The sequence below is a fragment of the Muntiacus reevesi genome, chromosome 1 (genome assembly GCF_963930625.1).
Source record: "Muntiacus reevesi chromosome 1, mMunRee1.1, whole genome shotgun sequence".
Lineage (NCBI taxonomy): Eukaryota > Metazoa > Chordata > Mammalia > Artiodactyla > Cervidae > Muntiacus > Muntiacus reevesi.
Genome location: NC_089249.1, coordinates 139,820,762 through 139,844,570, shown reverse-complemented (window position 1 = coordinate 139,844,570; position 23,809 = coordinate 139,820,762). Strand labels below are relative to the sequence as shown.

The 23,809-nt window shown below is 41.7% G+C and overlaps 1 protein-coding gene across 2 annotated transcripts in view; it reads right to left on the bottom strand.

The window, feature by feature from the left end:
* Positions 1 to 23,809, bottom strand: part of JAK1 (Janus kinase 1) — a 137,865-nt gene that overhangs the window by 49,650 nt on the left and 64,406 nt on the right. For both annotated transcript variants that reach the window (XM_065911523.1, XM_065911532.1), the window contains exons 2-4: positions 9,268 to 9,350; positions 3,281 to 3,479; positions 1,950 to 2,073 (exon numbers count right to left, since the gene is read on the bottom strand). In XM_065911523.1, the coding sequence (XP_065767595.1) occupies positions 1,950 to 2,073; positions 3,281 to 3,479; positions 9,268 to 9,273 (329 nt within the window). In that variant the 5' untranslated portion in view covers positions 9,274 to 9,350. The remainder of the gene's footprint in view (positions 1 to 1,949; positions 2,074 to 3,280; positions 3,480 to 9,267; positions 9,351 to 23,809) is intronic.

Sequence of the window (23,809 nt, the reverse complement as noted above, 5' to 3'; positions counted from 1 at the left end):
TGTCCATGGGATTCTCCAGGCATGCATACTGGAGCGGGCTGCCACTCCCTTCTCCAGGGAATCTTCTCAACCCAGGGATCAAACTTGGGTCCCTTACATCGCCTGCACTGGCAATGCGGGGGGGGGGGGTCTTTACCACTAGCACCACCTGGGAATACCCAACAGAAATGGGGAGTTGTCAAAGACAGTTTTTCATCATGAGGCATTCACATGACCAACCAAGAGGATTCTAGTGCTAACAAGACAAGTCACTATGTATGTAACTTTGAGTAACTCACTTGTCTTTTTTGGACATCAGTTTCCACCTAAAAAATAGGAAGAACTGAATCAGGCAAACTCAGGTCCCTTCCAAGTCCCATATTCTACCATTCTAGATTCTGAGTCTAAAAACCTAGAGGGAAAGAACTAGAACTGAGTGACAAGCCTCCTTCCCAGACTTCAAGCTACAAATACATGCTTCAATGTTGGGTTGCAGAGCCAACCCCCAGGCCACAGGAACAGGATTACACTCTGAAAAATAAATCTAAATTTAGCCAGAAGGCTCAGCTGGGTGGGGTGAACATTTTCCTAAACCTGGGGCAGGAAATCTCACAGGACACACACCTCTCAAGGTGAGACCAGGGGTGAGTAAGGACGGAGGGGAAAAGTCAGCCCAGGATGATTATCAAAGAACGTTCATCTGGTTCAGCTTCCGCTGAGAAAAACATTCAGCCACTGCAGGATGGTAATAACTCTACTGACCTCTCAACGGAAATAGCAGTTAAGATACTTTTCTACATGACCCTGCGTTCCAGTAGCACCTGAGCCAACTCACTGACTAAATCCCCTCTAGGTACGTTAAGATCCTTTTCAAAAAGGATTCACCCTATTTATCAGCTTCTCTGTAAATACAAGTGTGAACCTGTGGTTAACTGGTGACAGGTGGTTTAGTTGCTAAGTCGTGTCTGACTCTTGTGACCCCATGGACTATAGCTCTCCAAGTTCCTCTGTCCATGGGATTCTCCAGGCAAGAATACTGGAGTGGGTTGCCATTTCCTTCTCCAGAGAATCTTCCCAATATAGGAATCGAACCCAGGTCTCCTACATTGCAGGCAGATTCTTTACCGACTAAAGGGAAGCTTGTGGTTAACTAGTATCTAATAAATACACTTCCAATTCAACATACAGATCAAACATGCTTATAAACTCAAGAGACTACAGTGATAAAGTACTGACTATGCCACCTTAGGAGACTATGTGACACTTAACAAAGTCTACAATATGGGAGCAAAGATAAAATATTCACTAGAAGAAAAATTATAGCCCCACTGGACCAAAGTCCTCAGGCAGTGGATTGAAACACCCACCTCTTTAGAACAAGACCAAGCTAGGATTTCTAGGTTTCCACTTCAGGCAGTGTTTCTCAAGCTCTCTAGTAAGAAACATCTTATTATACAATGAGCTAATACATATGGATTATATATTAAGAAACATTTTATTATACCATGGCCTAGAACATACAGATTATATATTAAGAAGCATTTTATTATACCATGACCTAGAACAGACAGATTAATCTCAAACTACAGCTCTAAAAACAACACTCTTAGGTTATGTATATATGCTGATATTATCTATTCTCATCTATCTCTCTCAAAAAATTTCTGGTCATAACTCTCTAAATTAAACTCATAACCATAATTCACTGAATAAAAACTCTGCTGTAAGGTACTAAGTCTATTCAAAATACCCTCTGCTTTTTAATGATTTCTTTTCTAAAATGCAACAGAGGAAGGTGATCAAACTCATCTTGAATTCTTCTCCAAATACTGAAGAAGTCCTTTCTCATAGCAAGTAAATACAAAGCTTACAAGTTACAAAAATGACTACACTGCCTCTTGGTAGTGACTCAGGTCTCCAGGCTGACGGCCGTGTGTCCCCGCACAGGCAAGGCTGGCAGGCGCCCATACCTCATCCGGTAGTGGAGCCGGAGTGCCGTCTTGTCGTCAACGGTGATGGTGCGATTCGGAGCGTACCAGAGCTTGGTGCTCTCGTCATACAGGGCAAAGAGGTTGTGACACAGAGGAGAGATACCTGGGCAAAAGTGAAGAAGGGATCAGCAAAGTAAAGAGAGACAGATCTGGCCATCTTTTTTCAAAGCACCACATACGCAAAGACCAGCAATTCTCTCATTCAGAAAGAATCCGAGTCATATTTGCATCCTCTTAGGGCTAAATACTTTTAAAGCTGCTGTCACACCAACCTCTCCCCTTTTATTTGAACTCTAGTATTTAAAGAATTTCAAGCAGAAAGACAGATCAGAAAGAAAATGGGTTTTCTAGACAAACCTAACTCAGGGCTGGCTCTAAGACAAGGTAGCTTATTCCGGAAACAGCCATACAGTTCCCCCACCACCCATTGTAATAATCCTGAGAGTTGCTCTGAGGACTAAAGATGATGTAAGTAAAGCATGGATCAAGCTACCTGCCATCATAGCTAGTGAATCCACCATGATGAAATGAGCTGATTTTTTAAAAAACAGCTGTACAAAGCTGTACCACCATCACCAAGCTCCAAGTGGATTAGAGTTTTCAGTTTCTATCAATTAACTTTACCTGTCATTTAAAAGCAGGTAGGCAAAAACTGCTAATGACCCCGAGGTTTAAAGGATAATGAAAGTGGCTTTATTTTGTTAGTTTGGTATCCCACCTTCTGAGGGCAATAGGCTAACTTTAGTAAGAGAAGCTTTACTTAAAAATATATAAATATAAAAAAGGACTGTGTTGTTCACAGCTTCACTGTCCTTCCTTTTCACAACTTGGCAATCTGACCAAGCCACAAAGTGACACTTAACTTCTCACTTCAATTTAGCATCACGATATCGCTGGGGTGGGGAGGAGGGTGTCAGGCACAAAAGAGGCAGGCCATGGCAGCCTAAGGATAGATCACACTTTTCAGAAGTTTTAAACTATTAACATATTGAGAGATGGTACTTACTGGGCTTGTAACTTTGGGCTTTATTCATTTAGTGCTGACTTTCCAATTTCATAGATACAGGGGAAATTAGAAAACTAAGCATCATTTTCTCAGACCCCATTAATGACAGAGAAGGAATAAGTCACCTTGCAGTGAAGACAGTAAGAAGTGAAATTTTTAGAATTAAATTCACCGGCCTAAGGCTGAATGCCAGTCAGTGGCTGAGGCTGGGCAGAACAGCTGAGCCGCAGAACCCAGCCCTCTCTCCCGGTGGAGCTGCCAGGGGCAGAGACCGGGGCTTGCCCGGGCAGCCGCTGGTACTCACAGCACTCCTGCGCCGCTCGGATGCACAGCTCCTCCGCCGTGTACTCTCCTCCGCCCAGCCGCAGGGGCTCCCTGTCCGACAGGTAGAAGAGCACTTCAACCCCCGGCTCAGGGGCCTCCAGATTCATCTCCGCCTTCTTGGAGCTCCTCATTTTAGCACAGAAGGCCATGGCACTGCAGTCCTCTTTTATATTTAGATACTGGAGTGGAAGGAAAATGAGATTACATGGTCATTCTATGTGCTAAAAGTTGGTCAAAAAGTGTTTTGAAGGGAAGCAAGGAGAAAGATATGGTTATTAGATAAGGACCTCCCTCCTGCCCCTACCCTCCCTGAAAATCAAATGCATGGGAGCTTACAGCAGAAGCAACCATGGAAGGTAATCAATTACGCACCCTAATGAATAAATTATTGTCAGACCATAATATTCTCAAAAATCAGAGTGATGTAGACATGACCTAAATTTATATTCTCTATTTCTACACAAGTTGTAGCTGAAAAATGTGCCTCATTCTGGAACCACTGATGTTAATGTTACTAATATTCCTGCTACCACTAGACCTACTGGCACAAATTACACTGCCTTTTAATTTTATGTCTATCTCACAGTAAATAACAAGCTCAGTGAGGGCATTAACTATCCTTACTTCATGCCCCTAGAATCTCACTCAGGGCTGGCTCTGAGACAGTGCACACAAAAGGACTACAGACTCGTGTTCATAAACCACATGGACAGATCACGAGAGCTAATGAGTGCACCCAGGCCCCTTCACCCCACAGACGGGGAGGTCGATGGGCAGCACTCTGTGGCACCAGAATGTGAGCGAGAAGCCTTGCTTTCAAAGATCAGAACCCACTGGTGAGAAGTCTGCAAATAAGTTACTCACCTGAGCCCCCTTAGTGGGGAAAACAACTAGAATCAAAGAGACAACCTCAGCAACTTAACCATGTTGCAGAGAGAAAAGAGGGGGGAACTAGAGAAAGTCTCAGGTGTTCTTTCTCCCCCTCACCCCAACACCAAAGGCCTCAAACTAACTTCTCTGACCCCAGGTTCCTACTTTCCTCCTGTCTACCAAGCCCACCTTCACTTAGCCCCCAAAGCACACATCAGACCCTCTAAGGATTCCCCATTAATCTAGAGATGAACTCTAAGCTGCTAACAGAGGCCTTCCCTCAATAGGCTAGCTAGCTTCACTGGACTCATCTCACATCACCCTCAGTCTCTTACTTCAGGCTTGAAATCCACAAAGCTGCCATCTTCCTATTACCCACCCCCTAGTCCACCCACCACCAATGTAATTTTTCTCATTTTCCTGCCTTTGCTTAGGCTGATCCTCCACCAGGAGTACCTCTGCACCTTATCCCTTTCATGGCAAACTTCAATTTTCTTTAGAACTCAGCTCTGATATTACCTCCTGCAGGAAGCCTCCACTGAACCTCCACCCCACCTCTCCACCTCCTGAGTTAGATGCCCTCTCTCACACTCAGCACGCTGCACTGAGCACGCTGAACTACGATCCTCTTATTCTCATGTCTGTCTTTCTCTCAGTCCCACGTGCTATGAGTTCCGTAAGGACAAGCACAATGTTGTCCATCTCTGTACCAGTGCCTAGCACAGGGCTTGCAGAATGACCCAAACCAAGCTATACAAGGAGGGCCACTGTCAGTTCTCTTCACCAATTCCTGTGCTTAGTCTATTAGCTGCCCTGATGAACAGACACTTACAGGAAGGACACAAACCAGGTACTCCTCAATGCCACAAACTAAGAGGCATTTGGTTTTACCTGTTTAATCACCAAAGTAAATCTAAAGATCAAGACCAGGCTGAAAGATTAGCTCGTAACTCATCTTAAGGTTCAGATCAACTATCAAACAAAAAAACCAGCACTGGGCTTCCAACTCTACCCTTCAACAAAAAATAAGAGATGAATAAACAGTAGCTAGAGTCTGCTTCATAACATAAGAAAAACCTTTCTCTTTAAGACTCTGAACAAACATAGCAGGGGAAGAATTCGAAGATGGTATCATACCCTTTTACCATGAAAATATAATGAGGAAAGTATTCATGATTATATATGTAGAAGATGAGGGACCATTTGAAATAGAAAAAGAAAATACAATGTCCAACAGGAGACGGTTCGTAAACAAAATTAAGAGTATTAACACAAAGGAACACTATGAGGCTGTTCAGTTCAGTTCAGTTGCTCAGTCGTGGCTGACTCTTCGCGACCCCATGAACTGCAGCACGCCAGGCCTCTCTGTCCATCACCAACTCCCGGAATTTACTCAAACTCACGTCCATTGAGTTGGTGATGCCATCCAACCATCTCATCCTCTGTCGTCCCCTTCTCCTCCCAGCTTCAATCTTTCCCAGCATCAGGGTATTTTCAAATGAGCCAGTTCTTCCCATCAGGTGGCCAAAGTATTGGACTTTCAGCTTCAACAGCAGTCCTTCCAATGAACACCCAGGACTCATCTCATTTAGGATGGACTGGTTGGATCTCCTTGCAGACCAAGGGACTCTCAAGAGTCTTCTCCAACACCACACTTCAAAAGCATCAATTCCTCGATGCTCAGCTTTCTTTACAGTCCAGCTCTCACATCCATACATGACTACTGGAAAAACTACAGCCTTAACTAGACAGACCTTTGTTGGCAAAGTAATGTTTCTGCTTTTTAATATACTGTCTAGGTTGGTCACAACTTTCCTTCCAAGGAGTAAGTGTCTTCTAATTACATGGCTGTAGTCACCATCTGCAGTGATTTTGGAACCCAAAATATAAAGTCTGCCACTGTTTCCCCATCTACTTGCCATGAAGTGATGGGACCAGATGCCATGATCTTTGTTTTCTGAATGTTGAGCTTTAAGCCAACTTTTTCACTCTCCTCTTTCACTTTCATCAAGAGGCTCTTTAGTTCTTCACTTTCTGACACAAGGGTGGTGTCATCTGCGTATCTGAGGTTATCGATATTTCTCCCGGCAATCTTGATTCCAGCTTGTGCTTAATCCAGCCCAGCATTTCTCATGATGTACTCTGCATATAAGTTAAATATGCAGGGTGACAATATACACCCTTGATGTACTCCTTTTCCTATTTGGAACCAGTCTGTTGTTCCATGTCCAGTTCTAACTGTTGCTTCCTGACCTGCATACAGGTTGCTCAAGACGCAGGTCAGGTGGTCTGGTATTCACATCTCTTTCAGAATTTTCTACAGTTAATTGTGATCCACACAGTCAAAGGCTTTGGCATAGTCAATAAAGCAGAAGTAGATATTTTTCTGGAACTCTCTTGCTTTCTTGATGATCCAGCGGATGTTGGCAATTTGATCTCTGGTTCCTCTCCCTTTTCTAAATCCAGCTTGAACATCTGGAAGTTCATGGTTCATGTATTGCTGAAGCCTGGCTTGGAGAATTTTGAGCATTACCTTACTAGCGTGTGAGATGGGTGCAAGTGTGAGGTAGTTTGAGCATTCTTTGGCATTGCCTTTCCTTGCAACTGGAATGAAAACTGACCTTTTCCAGTCCTGTGGCCACTGCTGAGTTTTCCAAAATTTGCTGACATACTGAGTGCAGCACTTTAACAGTATCATCTTTTAGGATTTGAAATAGCTCAACTGGAATTCCATTACCTCCACTAGTTTTGTTCGTAGTGATGCTTCCTAAAGCCTACTTGACTTCATATTCCAGGATGTCTGGGTCTCGGTGAGTGATCACACCATCGTGATTATCTGGGTTGTGAAGATCTTTTTTGTACAGTTCTGTGCATTCTCGCCACCTCTTCTTAATATCTTCTGCTTCTGTCAGGTCCATAGCATTTCTGTCCTTTATTGAGCCCATCTTTGCATGAAATGGTCCCTTGGTATCTCTAGTCTTTCCCATTCTATTGTTTTCCTCTATTTCTTTCAACTGATCACTGAGGAAGACTTTTTATCTCTCCTTACTATTCTTTGGAACTCTACATTCAAATGGGAATATCTTTCCTTTTCTCCTTTGCTTTTTGCTTCTCTTCTTTTCACAGCTATTTGGTAAGGCCTCCTCAGACAGCCATTTTGGTTTTTTGCACTTGTTTTTATTGGGGATGGTCTTAATCCCTGTCTCCTATACAATGTCACGAACCTCCATCCACAGTTCATCAGGCATTCTGTCTATCAGATCTAGTCCCTTAAATCTATTTCTCACTTCCATTGTATAATCATAAGGGATTTGACTTAGGTCATACCTGAATGGTCTAATGGTTTTCCCTACTTTCTTCAATTTAAGTCTGAATTTGGCAATAAGGAGTTCATGATCTGAGCCACAGTCACCTCCTGGTCTTGTTTTTGCTGACTGTATAGAGCTTCTCCAACTTTGGCTGCAAAGAATATAATCAATCTGATTTCGGTATTGACCATCTGGTGATGGCCATGTGTAGAGTCTTCTCTTGTGTTGTTGCAAGAGAGTGTTTGCTATGACCAGTGCGTTCTCTTGGCAAAACTTTGTTAGCCTTTATCCTTCTTCATTCTGTACTCCAAGGCCAAATCTGCCTGTTACCCCATGTGTTTCTTGACTTCCTACTTGTGCATTCCAGTCTCCTATAATGAAAAGGACATCTTTTTTGAGTGTTAATTCTAGAAGGTCTTATAGGTCTTCATAGAACTGTTCAACTTCAGCTTCTTCAGCATTACTGGTCAGGGCACAGATTTGGATTACTGTGATACTGAATGGTTTGCCTTGGAAATGAACAGAGATCATTCTGTCGTTTTTGAGATTGCATCCAAGTACTGCATTTCAGACTCTTTTGTTGACTATGATGGCTACTCCATTTCTTCTAAGGGAATCCTGCCCACAGTAGTCAATATAATGGTCATCTGAGTTAAATTCACCCATTCCAGTCCATTTTAGCTTGCTGATTCCTAAAATGTCGACATTCACTCTTGCCATCTCCTGTTTGACCACTTCCAACTTGCCTTGATTCATGGACCTAACATTCCAGGTTCCTATGCAATATTGCTCTTTACAGCATTGGATCTTGCTTCCATCACCAGTCCCATCCACAACTGGGTGTTGTTTTTGCTTTGGCTCTGTCTCTTCATTCTTTCTGGAGTTATTTCTCCACTCTTCTCCAGTAGCATATTGGGCACCTACCAACCCGGGGGGTTCACCTTTCAGTGTCCTCTCTTTTTCCCTTTTCATACTGTTATGGGTTCTCAAGGCAAGAATACTGAAGTCATCTGCCGTTCCCTTCTGTAGTGGACCACATTTTGTCAGAACTCTCCACCATGACCTGTCTGTCTTGGGTGGCCCTACAGGGCATGGCTCATAGTTTCATTAAGTTAGATGAGGCTGTGTCCATGTGATTAGATGGGTTAGTTTTCTGTGATTGTAGTTTTCTTTTTGTCTGCCCGCTGATGGAGAAGGATAAGAGGCTTATGGAAGCTTCCTAATGTTATAGACTGACTGAGGGGGAAACTGGGTCTTGTTCTGATGGGCAGAGCCATGCTCAGTAAATCTTTAATCCAGTTTTCTGTTGATGGGTGGAGCTATGTTCCCTCTCTGCTATTTCCCTGGGACCAAACTATGGTGGTGGTAATGAAGATAATGGTGACCTCCCTCAAAAGAGGCTGTTAAGGTGACATAAACCTAACTGAACCAATGGCTGAAAGATGTCTGTGACACTGCAAAATGAAAAAAGCATAGTATGTACATTATGACCCTTCTGGTGTTGCATATGTACAATCTGGAAAAACAGACAATAAATTGCTAACAGTGGTGAATATCTAGGAGGAATTATGAGGGAAGTTTGACTTTATACTTCCCATTCTTCTGTAGTTAAAAAAAAAATCTCCAAAGTAGCACATGCAACATTTGGAATGAAGAAAAATTAAAATAACAATATAGAAAAATAAATGGCTATAGTAAGGTAGTACTACAAGTTTAAGATCAGTTTCATTATTCTTTATAGAGACTATTTTCTGTTTTGTCTTTCTTTTAAATACGCAAATGCACATACCTGCATTTATCCGGCTGTCCAATGTCCCCTAAAACACAGACTGGATTTTCGTCTCTACTTTCCAAAACCCATTCAGAACTGAGCTAAAAACAAAGAAAAATAAATAAATCAGCTGCAGAGGTAACTGCATCAGAAAATAAGAAAACATTTTCATTAAGGAAGCAGCCTAAACCAAAACCAGGCAGGAAAAAGCATTTCAGAGGAAGAAGTGGGGGGAGGGAAAAAACTGATGAGGACACAGAGGACAGAGAGGCATCTTAGGGCATAAAAATCAAACAAGACATTATTTTCACTGCTTCAAGAAAGAAGCCAGGGACTTTTGCTTTGTGGCACAGAGTGCCCTGTCCATGTGAATGAGGACCATGTACCTTTTCTGTCCACAACCTCTCTCTCCCCTGAGGCTGTGAACAACAGTTGAGGATACCCAAAGGTGTGCACTTTTATTTCCCATTTCCACTTCCTTTAGAATCACCCTCCTCCCAATCCAGCTTAGCCATGGCTTCATTTTAATGGTGAAGCAGCAGATGGTATGGTGATAGGAGGAGGGTCTGGGAACAAATCTGACCAATGATGCTTTCAATTCACAAAATATTTTTTGAGTCATTTTTATTTGAAAACTTAGGCAGCAAATAAAGGCCCTCCCAACTTCCCAACCTCACCTCAAAGCCTTATTCATACTAAACAAGAATACCATCTTGGTTCTGCAGAATTAAAGTACCTGGTCCCATTCTTACCACTAACCACCAAAACCACCACCACACACAGCTCTGTATTCTTTTAACAACTTTCCTTGGTGCTTCTCACAAACTCTTTTTAAGAGTAAGACTATGTTTGCAAGTAAGGAGCAACCATTCTTAATGATTTGAAAATGGCTGCCAAATTAATAGAGATTATTGTCTCAGTTTTCTGTTGGCCATTCCACACATTTTATCAGAATCTAGCTTTAGGAAGAGTACAGTCCCATGCATTACATGGCAGAAGTGGAGGTGTGCCTGGGGAAAGCGAGAAGAGCTACCTCTGAGGCTGCAAGGCCAGTATTTGCACAGGACCTTACAGTCGAAGTGGGAGACAGCACAAATGAACACACAAAAGCAACCTAAAGTCAGCGGGTGTGGCATGATGTCACCTTAATGACCACTGCTAAGTGACTGAATCTGGAGAGGACTTCTTTGGGAAGGTTTTGTGCAGTGTGTGTGCAGGCTCCATCGCTCAGTTGTGTCTTTGCAACTGAATGGACTCTTTGTGATCGATCCCATGGACTGCAGCTTGCCAGGCTCCCCTGTCCATGAAAATTTTCAGGCAAGAACACTGGAGTGGGTTGCCATTTCCTACTCCAGGGGATTTTCCCAACCCAGAGATCACACTCAAGTCCCTTGTGTCTCCTGCACTGGCAGGTAGATTCTTCACCACTGTACCACCTAGGAAGCCCTCTTTCTGCAGTGGATAAGGCAAAACTAATGACAGGAGACCAGGCAGAAGATACGAGTACAAATTTTAATGTGATGACTTTGACTTGGCTATTTTGTCATGAACAATTTTTTAAAAATTCAAACAACAAAACACTATACTTTCGGCTTCAAAATTTTATGTAACCAATTGACTTAACTAGATAAATAGATACCCTGCCCTGCAGCAAAACAGAAACCTGAAGTGAGCTACATGCTAACACCGTGCTTTGGCTCAGAAGCAGGGGTTCAAATCCCATATTTAGGAGACTCATCCAACAATTATTTTTGAGCAGTTCTTCATGCCAGAAGCTGAGCTATATCAAAGAGGGTGCAATGAAGAAGAGCAATATGGTCACTGCTCATGTGGAGTTTACAGTCCACAGGACTAACAGAATCAAACAAAGATGCACAAAAAGACATAATTATAAAGAACTTAAAATGCCATGAAAGAAAAAGAGCATATAATGATGAATGTGATCCAGTATGGAACTCAAGAGGGAAGTAGCACTGAGCTGAGATGGAACAGCTATCATGCGAGGTCAGGAGAAACCAGTTTGGGTAAAAGTAGAGCATGTGCAAAGACCCTACAGAGGGAAGGAGCCAGTCTGTCTCCCCAGCTGCATAAATAGAGAAAACCCTCCAAAATGCCTTTTGTGTGTGAGTAAAAAAACAACACTAACCCATTCATTCATACCTACTAACAGCACAGCATGTCTGAGGCCTTGCACCCGTTTCTTGTAGCACGCTAACAAGACAGGCTCCATGCTTTAGAGCAATAAGAAGCTGGCCCCAAACCAGAAAATGGACACACACTCAGAACCTTTTAGAGTAGGAAGGGACCTGAAGTTCCACCAGGCACAGGCTCTTTCAGAAGGGCTAACATGTAAATCTTTTTAAAACCCACAAAGTATTTTAATATGCACCATCAGGTCACATGTTATTTGAACACGGAAGTCATGTTGTTCTTGGGATCAGACTAAATCACCAAGATTCTATCAAAACCTACAATCAGAAAGGGTTTGGTTTTTCCCTTATTCTTTCTCTACTACAAGCAACACTATATTGAAATCACATTGTACCTATTTTCAAGCTGACCTTCAGTATTAACTGGACAGAATAATAAAATGGTATCGATTTGTGATGCTTAGCCTAGAGTGTAAACTCTGAGAAATCAAGATCAGCAATAGAATTTCTTGACAATATGTATTTACTATGATGTTTTTATAGGCTGATTCAGTAAGAAGATAAGATAAAAACTTAGAACACACCCATATAGCACTTAAAAGTCATGCTAAGCACTTAAACCTAAGACTGGTGACCCATATGAAGTGATGATTCATTTAGAATGACAAGTGTCTTTTGGTGCTACAGCATTGGACCAATGGCTTCATTCAACTAACATTCCCTTCCAAATAAACTAAACAATATGCTCAAGCTACTTAACTCTTAGAACAAGCAAGAAAAGAGCAAGATCAATTATAAATACTTTGGATAAGTCCAAGAAATCAAGTTTCTTGCTACAAGATATAAAAAGTAAATCTTTAATGCTAGCAAAACTGACCAGTAGGAATCACTCAATACCCTTTAAAAATAACATGATCCACTGCATTCCATTCCCAACTCAAATGAATACATAGAAGCTCAGAAAACAGGAAGGATAAAAGTGAGTAATCAAAAGCTCTTTGATGATACCAGTGAATTCTTCCATCCTAACCTACTTAGAAATTTTCGAAAATTTGAAAGGAAATGCCTTTCTTCCAATGATAAAGGATTACTTTAGTGGTTCAATCTTGCAGACGCTACTGTACATTAAAAAAAAAAAAAAAAGGAACTTTTTTTTTTTTAACAAGTCTTTTGCAAGAGACATGAATATCTAAGACTTTATGAATGAGGGGAAAGTAACAGAAAAAAAAACTCGATTCTGTGGGTCTGAACAGGACTAGCTACAATAAATGGGATAGTACAACTATTTTTTAAGACACAAAATTCCAGAAATCAGTGTCTGAAGATACAGAAAGTCTGTTTAATTTTCAAGGACATCTTTTGAACTACAGTTATCTATTAGAGAAGAACATAAAACTAAATTTGAACAGTGGAGATGACAGAGATAAAAACAGATCATATTAATAGTCGCAAATATGATGGTAAGAATATGACTACTTCGGGCCAAAGGCCATGGCCAGGTTTACACGATAAAAATAGATTGGATGGTGGTTACAATCAATGACAAATGTATATGTATAACTGAATCACTCTGCTGTACAACTGAATCACACTCTTAATCAAATATACTCCAACATGAAATTTTTAAAAACAATTTTTAAAGAAAGGACTGTCATTAAACAAGGAATAAATGAAAGTAAAATATAAATCTTTTGAAAACATCAATGACACGACTCAAAATATTTTGGTTTTTACTAGAGAAACCAACACATCTGTAGTGATGTGTTGCCTTAAACAACACATAAACCACAAAAGGTTTATGGATGCCTTAAAGTAATCAAAGCTTTTGATTTCTGAAGTAGAACATACAAATAAAATGTTGATGAATTAAGATATAAACCCAGAAAAACTGAAAAGGAAAAGTTACAATTTAGAAAATGTCCTGAAATTAGCTGCTTAATATATTAAGAAATGTTAAAGCTGAAGATCTTAAATGCTAACTATCTCAGCAGGCACCGGTCTCAGGGAGGTGGGGAGGCCTGATGCGACAAAGACGTACAAGCTCCAAGAGGGCAGGAGCTGTTGTCTCTTTCGTTCCAAGCTTTACAGCATCAGGCCATCAAGAAGCAGTTAAATGGTTAAACGAAAGATGAAGGTAACAAAGCAAGCAACATCACCCAATGGAAATATCACTGTGATTCAGGGTGTGGTGTTATTGCCTCTATATGCATCTAGCAAGTGGACCTTGAGAAGTCATTTTAATCTGAGTCATCCATGAACCTGAGAAGAAGCATCTTGTCCAACAGATCAGAAAGATCTTTCAAAAAAAATCTTCCTGAAGCTCCTACAATGCTTTTATCAAATGAAGCTACAGAAAGATGTTGGTGCTAAAGCGATACAATGCAGGCTTTACGGCAGAGGACTGAAGTGGGCTGTCAAGTTGCTTAGAAGAACAAAGAACAAATAAATACGGATTCTGAGCAAAAGCCTGTTCACAAACCAAAGCCACATTTCAGAAGTCTCAGATGACACGAAAGAGCAGTTAAAAGTCTGAGCTGGAATCCTAAGGACCCTGGTTTGAATCCTGCCTTCCCCGCTGACTAACTATTGTAATCTTAGGCAAGTTACTTAACATCTCAAACCTCAGTGTTCTCAGCTGTAAGTGGAAGGATAAAAAACAAAAGAGCACGTATCTCCCAAAGCTGTTAAGAGTTAACTTAAGTCAATGCATATAAAGCACCCAACACAGAGTACAGCGGGCAGGAAGCATTCCTACTTTGCTTGCAATTTCTGTTAAACTGATTACAGACTGATGAATGCAGTTCCAGTCAAGGAGAGGGAACTCCAGTGTATACCAAGCATCTGCAACATCTCATGCATGAAGCAGGCGTGTGTACTTCATTGTCCTAAAAAGCACAAGTTTTAGGCCAATCAGCAGAGGTGCCAGGTATCAAACATGTGACGGATTCCAAAGACCCTGTTCTTTCCACAGGGCATAGAAACTGCTTTTAAGTGCACTCCCATCACCAACACCACTGTCTTCTCTGGCTTCTGAGTGCTTTCCATAGTCTAACGTTCACCTAGGAGACTGATCTCACTCCAGGCCACTCCCTCCAGACACTGAAAGACTGTCATTCTAACTTATGGGTGCTAGGGGAAGGGATAGTTGGGGAACTTGGAATGGACATGTACACACTGCTGTGTTTAAAATGGATAACCGACAGCGCACAGCACAGGGGACTCTGCTCCACGTTATGCAGAATGGGAGGGGAGGGGAGTTTGTGGGGAGACCACGGTTACATGTGTATGTATGGCTGGGCGCCTTTGCTGTTCATCTGGATCTGTCACAACACGGTTTGTTAATCGCCTATACCCCAATACAAAATTCAAAGGAAAAAAAAAAAGGACTTTTGTTCCAAAAAAAAAAAAAATCACTGAAGGGCCCCAGGCCCTGCCTGCATTCCAGCCCATAACTAACCGCACTGCTCGGGCATGAGGGTAGGGGTGAGGTGTGGGGAGGAAGTTCTGACGGGCCTGGAACAGGCCCACCCCAGCGAGCATGAAGCCTCCTATAGACCCAACACACACACAAACACCAGGAAAGCGTCTTTCTTCCCTCTCAATTTCATCTCTACACACACTCAGACCCACACCCTCCCTCCCTCCCCGGGAAAGCGTCTTTCTTCCCTCTAAATCTCATCACTGAGGGCTTTGCACCCACCAGAGCCTTGGCAACGACTGTGTCTGTTGCTCCCAGTGCCCCCTGCTTTGCCGAGTCCCAGAAAACTGTTCTGATGAAGGCATCACAAGATGCTATGCAAAGCTGGTGGATTCCAGCCAAAAAGATGACATAAATACAAAATCTGCTTTTTTTTTCCTGTCAGTAAGTCAGAATTATGGCTTTTCTATATGCCACTCCTGCCACACAGAATAACTCACTTCTAACTATAGCAGCAATTCCAGGAATACCCCAGAACCGTAAGTGCTGCTTCATTTACAATAAACTTCTAGGGATGATCAAACAATCAATGTCAGCTCGATGGGCTGGGGCTCTCTGCACTGCTCCCCGTGAGCCTGCTTTCCCTGAGAGACTGCTGCTGATCAAAGTAAATATATTATACACACCTTTACCTAAAAGCCATGCTGTATCAAAATGCTTTGCTGTCCCCCTTTTTTCTCCTTTTACCACTAATGCATCTATAGTGTTACTAAAGAGCACAGAATATAGAGGTCAAAATATGGTGACAGAAGTGGATTCTCCAAAGATGAAAGGGGGGTGGGGGTGACTTGTCTTCATCTTTTGTGCTTTCTAACCATTCATTGCTAAAATACTTATAAAACACTTGTACCTTCACAATAAAACCTTGCAGTTGCCTGGTGCTCTATAGCTTAAAAATGGCTTTCACATCTATAACCACATTCGAGTCTCACAACTCCTTATAGATGAGAAGACTCAGCTTCAAACATTCCCACGGTCAAGCGACCAGTGAGTAGCAAGATGGGGTTCAGACACATTTCTCGGCCTCCAGCTTCACTGCCCTTTCAGTTCACCACACTCCTTGAGCAAGGTGCAGGCTTTGGGGGAAATCTAAAGAAGTAGAATGTTTAAAATCTAAATCCACCTAAACCCGCCAGTCTATTGAGAGCTGGCAAGATGAACATGTACATGGGGAAACTCAAGAAATCAGATGTGGAGGGGATGCTGAGAGACAAGCGTTAAGAACTACAGGAGTCAAGGAGAGAGAGGGCTGTGAAGTGACCAGGGAGACTGGACTCGTTTCCAGCCGTGAATAGTCAGTCTAAAAAGAAATGAAGGTGCAACTCTCCTGGAAAAGTGCCGGAGGGAGGAAAATTGAGAGGATGGAGGCACAGGAAAGGCTAGGCAGACCAGGAGGGTTCAGGCAGGAAAGAGGGAGACACAGTGAAAAGGTGAAGCAGGGTCAGACTGAGGAGTGTGTGCTGCAGACAGTAAGAAGACTGTGTGTGTTGTAGACAGTAAGAAGTGTGTGTGTTGTAGACAACAAGAAGAGTGTATGTGTGTGTTGTAGACAATAAGAGAAACTGCCTGGTACTGAAAAAAGTCTCTAAAGCTGAGTTCAAATCCTGTGTAATAAGTGTTATACAACCTCTAGAGTTCCTCACAGAACAGAACTAGTTAGAAGCCTAGGCCTGGAGTCATCTAACCTGGGTTCAGATCCCAGCTCTACTCTCTGTGTGACCGTAGCCAAGTTTTTCACCCTGTTCAAGTTCCTGCTTCCTCTGGGATTAATAAAGTATCTACTTTACAGGGCTGTTGTGAAGATTCTAGATTTCTCTAAACCTCTTCTTCTACAGTAAGCTTTTACTGGCTCACACTCAAAAAGCTCACAGTTCATTAATCCGTTTTCTGTGAACATAGTCAAGGCTTTTGAAAATGTTTAGATTAAAAAAAAAAAACCCCACAGAAGTCACAAAGCAAACAAACCCTTATCGTACAAATGCTTGAAATCATATTATGCTGCACCCTAACACAACTAGGTCTTCATCAACTTGCATTTCCAAAGTGTCACGATGCAAAGACGCAGAACCTCTTGCAGATATGCCGTCTGGCAAAACTTAAAGGTAACTATAACTCATGGGAATATACAGGAAGTAACCCTGAATCCCCTCCACCCCGTGCCAACTTTTACTAATTTATTTGTGTGTCTGCTGCATATTCACCTCCTCCCTCTATTATGTACTAAGCTCTTTGGAGATAGAAATCCATCTAACATGTTCCCTGTAATTCTTTAACCACTTAGGGTACCTGGATACAAACAACAGACACCAGCTCTGTTTGCCTTAGGATGACAATAAACTAAGGGAAAGATTTAAGAACACAGATACAGTCTGATAACAACATCATTCTAGCAAGGCCACCACTGGTTACCAGCCATCACCACAACTGACTCCTGACTCCGCTGTTTCCACAAATGACCTCAAGCCACGCCTATATATTTGTACCCTTCCCACCAGATGCAGGTGGCTCTAGTGGTAAGAATCTGCCTGCCAGTGCAGGAGACTTAAGATACATGGATTCAATCCCTGGGTTGGGAAGATCTCCTGGAGAAGGGCATGGCAACCCAACTCCAGTACTGTTGCCTAGAGAATCCCATGGACAGAGGAACCTGGTGGGTCCATAGCGTCACACAGAGTTGGACACAACATAAGTGACTTGGCACATGTACGCTCCAGATGCAAACTCTTGAGACAGAGAAATCCAAGAGGCTCGGCTTGTCCACCCCCAGTTATGTTTTCATACCTCCTTCAACATTCAGAGCAAAAATGGACAGTCACTTCAGAAATGAAGGGTGTTCAGATGCTGGACAATGTCAATGCATGTTAACTGCTATCAATGGCAATGTCTACCCCAGTCTATACCCCAAAGGAGCTCAACTAGTGACTCAAAATATAAGTGACACTGGGGAGAAAAATAAAGAGAAATCTCAAGAAAAGTGTTTTCCTACATGGGCCCCTGCACCTCTCCTCAACCAAGAAACTGTCATCAGGTTTTATGTTTAGACTTGAAATAGCCTGCCAACTATGCCAACTTCTGCCTGCACTGCAGGCAGAGCTCCTCTGCGAACCGTGTTTGCACAGTGAGTAATCCGCTTGGTCTTCACCAAAGCAGCAGACTTGATCATGGGGTCAACAGGCTCCTCCCTCCAGAGCACGGTTTCTCCCTTTCCTCACCATCTGTCCAAGTTCTCTGACACCAGCTGAGAGGCCAGTCACAGTTACGCGCCATTATCTGACATCCTAGGAACCGATGCTAACATCCATGCTTTACTTTTTTTAAGCCATGGTCTGCAGTAAGAAATGTAACTTACAGCACATGTGCATATATGATAAAAAAAATGAGTTTCATAGAAAAATATCCTTATTACATGCAAGTCACTATTTTCTATTCTATACTATTTTGTTCTTTAATAATAGAGCTTAAACGCTAAACAAGATCCACAAAATCAGAGTCCACTAATGAGTAGTAAACCACCATTTGAGAAACACTGGTTTAAAGGACTGAACAAGATTACCAAAGCAGAGTTTACTTTATAATCACTGTTTATGGTCAGCTGAATATAAAAGAGTGGAGTGTGTCTCATCTGGAATTCCTTTGACCATCAGCTGGTCATTACCCTTCTCCCACACAGTGCGGTCTGTGATGTTTTCACACCAGCAGCTGCTCTGAGATCCACTGTGCACTGCCACACTCAATGTTCACTTCACAATACAGTTTCTTCTCAAAGAAAGCTCTTCAGCTGGTTACCTCCTAAATCCATAGACCAAGAAAATGTAGAAACAATCCCTGCAGAGCATGGAAGATTCGGGTTTTAAATTCTGCCATTACCCATGATTTATTCCCACAGCCCCCAGTTTCTAACCTTAGAATCACATTTCCTAGTGATATTTTACAGTAAACCAAGAAATTCAAAGTCCATTCTGTTTGCTTTGCATCTGTGCAAATTTTTCCATGTATTTTATGGAAGCAACCATTGTGAATGGGGAGAAGAATTCAGTATATTGCCACCAATGGGTATTGCTAGGGAGAGGGATAGCTTCCCAAGCCCTGAAGATTTAAACAGGACATGGATATATGATGAATTGGTGAGGAATCTTTTGTAGCAACTTTATGTTTTTCTACCAGTAACCTGAAAAAAGGTGAGGAAATACAGCTATTCTTTCTCAAGATACTTACTTTATCCTCTGTTCATAAGACAGAACCTCAATGAGACACTTTTTTGTACCCTTAAAGCGAGGTACTAAGTACGTCCAGAGCATGACTACATCCATACTTTTTTTTATCAAAGAGCCTCTGTCTACTTGAATTACACTTGAATTTAGCCAAAACTTGACAACACTTGAATTCAGCCAAAAAGGCATCCATTTTGTTGCACCAAAATATTCAGTGGCAGTGTCTGGTCTTCATTCATTCCATTGAATTTTCCTTTTGGTATTTTTGGGGGAAGGATGGGAATGGCACAGATTCCAGCTGCAGAGCTTCTTTGGTCTCTCCTTTAAAGGGAATAAAATGTAGAAGAAGAGAAGGGGAGGATAATTTGCTAAAAGCACTTCAAAGATAAATATTATGGTAGGATGTTAAAGAGGAGAAGACAATGGCATCCCACTCCAGTACTCTTGCCTGGAAAATTCCATGGATGGAGGAGCCTGGTGGGCTGCAGTTCATGGGGTTACAAAGAGTCGGACACGACTGAGCGACTTCACTTTCACTTTTCACCTTCATGCATTGGAGAAGGAAATGGCGACCCACTCCAGTGTTCTTGCCTGGAGAATCCCAGGGACCGGGGGAGCCTGGTGGGCTGCCGTCTATGGGGTCGCACAGATTCAGACACAACTGAAGCGACTTAGCAGCAGCAGCAGGATGTTAAAGACAAATTAAAAAGAAAAACATAAACATAATTATAACTAGAAGGAGTGACTCCCTTGCTCCTGAAAATCATTCATTAGGTAAAATAACCAACGAATCAAAAGCTCATCATGAAAAGCCTGTGAAGCAGAGTTTAGTGGGAATAAAAGAACACAAGAAAAGATATATCATCAAAGGAGAGTTACTCACCCAAGAATGTGACAAAATAATAATACATGATTGGTTGCCAAACACAAGACACACCCAATCAGGGCAAAATAACTGTTCAAAAGAGAAGGTGTGAGTGGGGAGCTGAGGTAGTTAATCTAGTCCAGAGAATTCAGAAAAAAACAGCACGATGGAGTTAAACACTCTAGTCAAGAAGACATGAGTGAGAACACTGGCCTTGCCACTCAGCTGCCTGGGATCAAGTTACTTTTTAACTTTCTCTGATTGTTTACTCTTTGGCAAATAAGGATAACAGCAATTCTCTGACAGAATTGGTTTCAACTCTGAGAGAAAAAATATATATACATCTTAGTAGCACACCTGGCTCACAGCAGGCTTATAATAGTATGACTACTATGGAGCAGGTGGGATTTGAACAGTGCCTTTAGGAATGGGGAAGATACAAATAGGAAGAGAAAAGTAGCCGACTGAGGGGAACATTCCAAATAATGGAAACCTGAAAAAACAGCAAAAGAAGTGGACAGGGTAAAACTCTTTGGAGACAGAAGGTCTGTGTAGAACAGAAAGAAATGGGGAAAGGGAGAAAGCTGACACCAGTTTACAGCAGATCATAATTGCCCAACTCAGGAGTATGGACTTTGCTTTGAGGAGAGAACCCCAGAGAAAAACTCAAATCCCCAGGCTCACATGAATTCCTCAGAAACGAGAAAGTCTCCCAGCATGTGAAAATGTGCCATGTGGGGGTGGCGGGGACTTCAAACCCAAGAGATGCAGAGGAAAGGCACGGGGACACTTTAAATTCATCTGTGGACAGTAATATCCTTCTTCTAAAACATTTTAAGTGAGTCAACTAGTCCTTGATGAACATACAGGCACTGCACTAAGATTCCCCACCTCCCCCTGCCCCCAGTGTGAACATCCCAAGATAATAAAAGCTAACTGAGTGAACAGCCCCAAACAGTGCCACTGGTAAGAGCTAATTTGAATATCCACATGAGGGATCCATACTTTAACCTTTAACCCCGCCTTACTATGTACACATAACTCCTACAAAGAACAACTTTAAAATAAATAAATAAAATGAGATGCTAGAGGTTTTCTTCTGTGAATTACACTGTGAATGAGTCAGAAAATTTCCCAAAGCTTTTGTCCTCATAGCTGAAGAGGCAGTCTGTCTGGGACATTTACTAAGAGCTCTGGGGGAGTGAACATGTTGATTCATCATCCTCTGTGGAGCAGCCTCACAGAGGAGTTCAGGGGGCTACCCTTGGGAGTCACTCTGAATTATTTTTGTAACATCTTGTCCTTGGATAAAAGGGAACAAGGAGTCAGAAATAGGAGGTCAGAAAATCATCTATGAATGACTCAGTAGAGTTGTTTACACAGCCTTGTTTCCCTCATAGCCAGAGTCAATATTCTAGATAATTAATAGGCATAAGGTACCCAAGTTTCCAGGGATCTAAAGATGGCAAAATTCACAAAAATCATGTTCAATACAAATTTCTCTGCTTTTGATGATTCAAAGACCGTATCAGACCTTCTCAGGCCTTAAAATCATGATTTTGACCAATTTTCATTTCACAGAACCATAAGAGGTGGAACTGGAAGGGTAGGGGAATCCAATGAAAAGAATTTGCATGAATCATGTTTGAAACTTTGCATGCAAGTTTCCTTGCATGATCATTCATCTAAACAGCCTCCATGAGTCTACATAAACATTTTATCAGCCCATGGAGCTCTCTAATGTCCAGCCAGGTGTTCCCTGAAAATTTCTGTCTTGGCCTAAAGAACTGGCTGTCCAGTGCATTATACCTGTACTCACAGCTAAAAAGAACAGAAATGCAGCACAAACCAGGTCCTCAGATGCCACATCTTATGGATCCCATGCTGCACTAAAATAAATATTAATGAAGGAAACTCTGCCTTTTTAGCCTTTCTCCAAATGAATACAAAAAAGCAAAGCTGGCATAACTATACAAAACCATTAACTAATCAAAATCAATAAACGCAAAGTCAATAAATACAATTATATACTTTTTACAGCTTACAAAGCACTTTCAATACATGATCTCCATTAATCCTCACAATAATTTTAAGCATCATTCCTCTTATTTTAATAATAAGCAAACTAGGCCTAGAGATACTAAGTGCCTTGTGAAAGGTTATGTGTATTTATTAAATGGAACGCATATCCAAGTCATCAGGAGGCAAAGGAATTGAAAACAACTAAAGAAAAAAATGACAAATGATCGTGGTGAAAAAGGTCAAGTTTCACAAACAAATTAAAATAACAGGATGCTATTTTTTTATCTAATCAGTAAATGCGGTGAAGTTGTTTTTAAATGTAGATAACATCCTGGATTAGAGTTATAAACTATTGTTATCTTCAAGTTATAAAAGTTATTTAGACTCATGGTAATAAAAATATATTTTCAACAATGTAGAAACATATCACTGAAAAGCAAAAGTTCCTCTCCCTACTTCCCAGGGATAATCACTATTCAGTTTTTTTGTGCATCCTTTTTTAAAAATACCTTATTTTATTTGGCTGGGCCAGGTCGATCTTCACTGTGGCCCGCAGCATCTTTAGTTGTAACATAAGAACTCTTAGTTGCAGTATGTAGGATCTAGTTCCCTGACCAGGGATTGAACCTGGGGCTCCTCCACTAGGTGTGTAGAGTCTTGGTCACCGGACCAGCAGGGAAGTCCCTACGCAAACTTTCTTGAAGACAATCTGACTTCGTATCAATTTGGACTAAAAATCCTCACATTTTGATTCAGCAACGCCATGACACATTAATGAGAAAAGCAGGTTACAAAGCAGCCTGCAGAGGATGACCTATGCTGTACACACACACACACACACGCACACACACACACTACCCTAGAGAGAAAAAAGTAGGAAGGTGGGGAGGACACTGCTGGAACCTCTGGGATTAAAGATTACCTCATTTTGCACACTTTTTAAGATTTTTTGAGTATTCTACCACAACTATGTGTTATTCTAATCAACAGGAAAAGTAATTTGCCCAAGTTATACATGGAGTTAGGGCTGGGATCAGAGGTTCAGAAGACATGATCCCTAGTCAACTGTTTAAGCCACTCTACCTGCTGTAAGTTGAAAACAGTTCAACAGTTACTAACAATCCAAAGCAATTAAGATGTGACAAAGCAAAAGATAATTATTTGTTAATGAGTGATAGAGATATTAAATGCTGTGACTTCAGAGGAGAAAGAGATCATTGGTCCACAGAATGATTCCAAAGGTGTCAGAAGTCAGAGATTTAGACAGGTAAAGAGCAGGGCTGAGCTCTATCTCAAATGAAGATGAAGGTGTGATGAAGGGCATCGGGAAGAAAATCACTATGTCTCTCTGGCGGACAGTAGGCAGACAAGCATATTAATGAAGAAAAGCAGGAAACAAGACCAAGGAGGCAAACTGGAGTCACACTGAGATGGAAGAGCTGATGGTGGACTGGAGAGGGCCTGGGAGTCACAGAGTGCTAAACCCTCCAAACGGTAAATAAGTCCCAATCATCCTAACTGCTCTGTCCCCATCATGCCAAGATTTCTCCCTCAAATTAAGGCAATGGTCTCCTAAAAAGTTCCTGCTTTCCTTTGCATCTGCCTCTATTCTAGTCTCCACAATGCAGCCTATTTCTAAACTGCAAATCTGAAAATCTTACGCCTTCTCTTAAACTCCTTTATTTTCTACTCTGTTAAGAAAGTTGTCTTTCAAAGCCTCCCACAGCTTATCACCATTTGTACCCTAAACTCCGGTGTACTATTTGCAGTTCCTGGAATCCACTACACCATTGTCTTCAAAGCCTTTGCTACCCCACTCATTCTTCAGTTCACA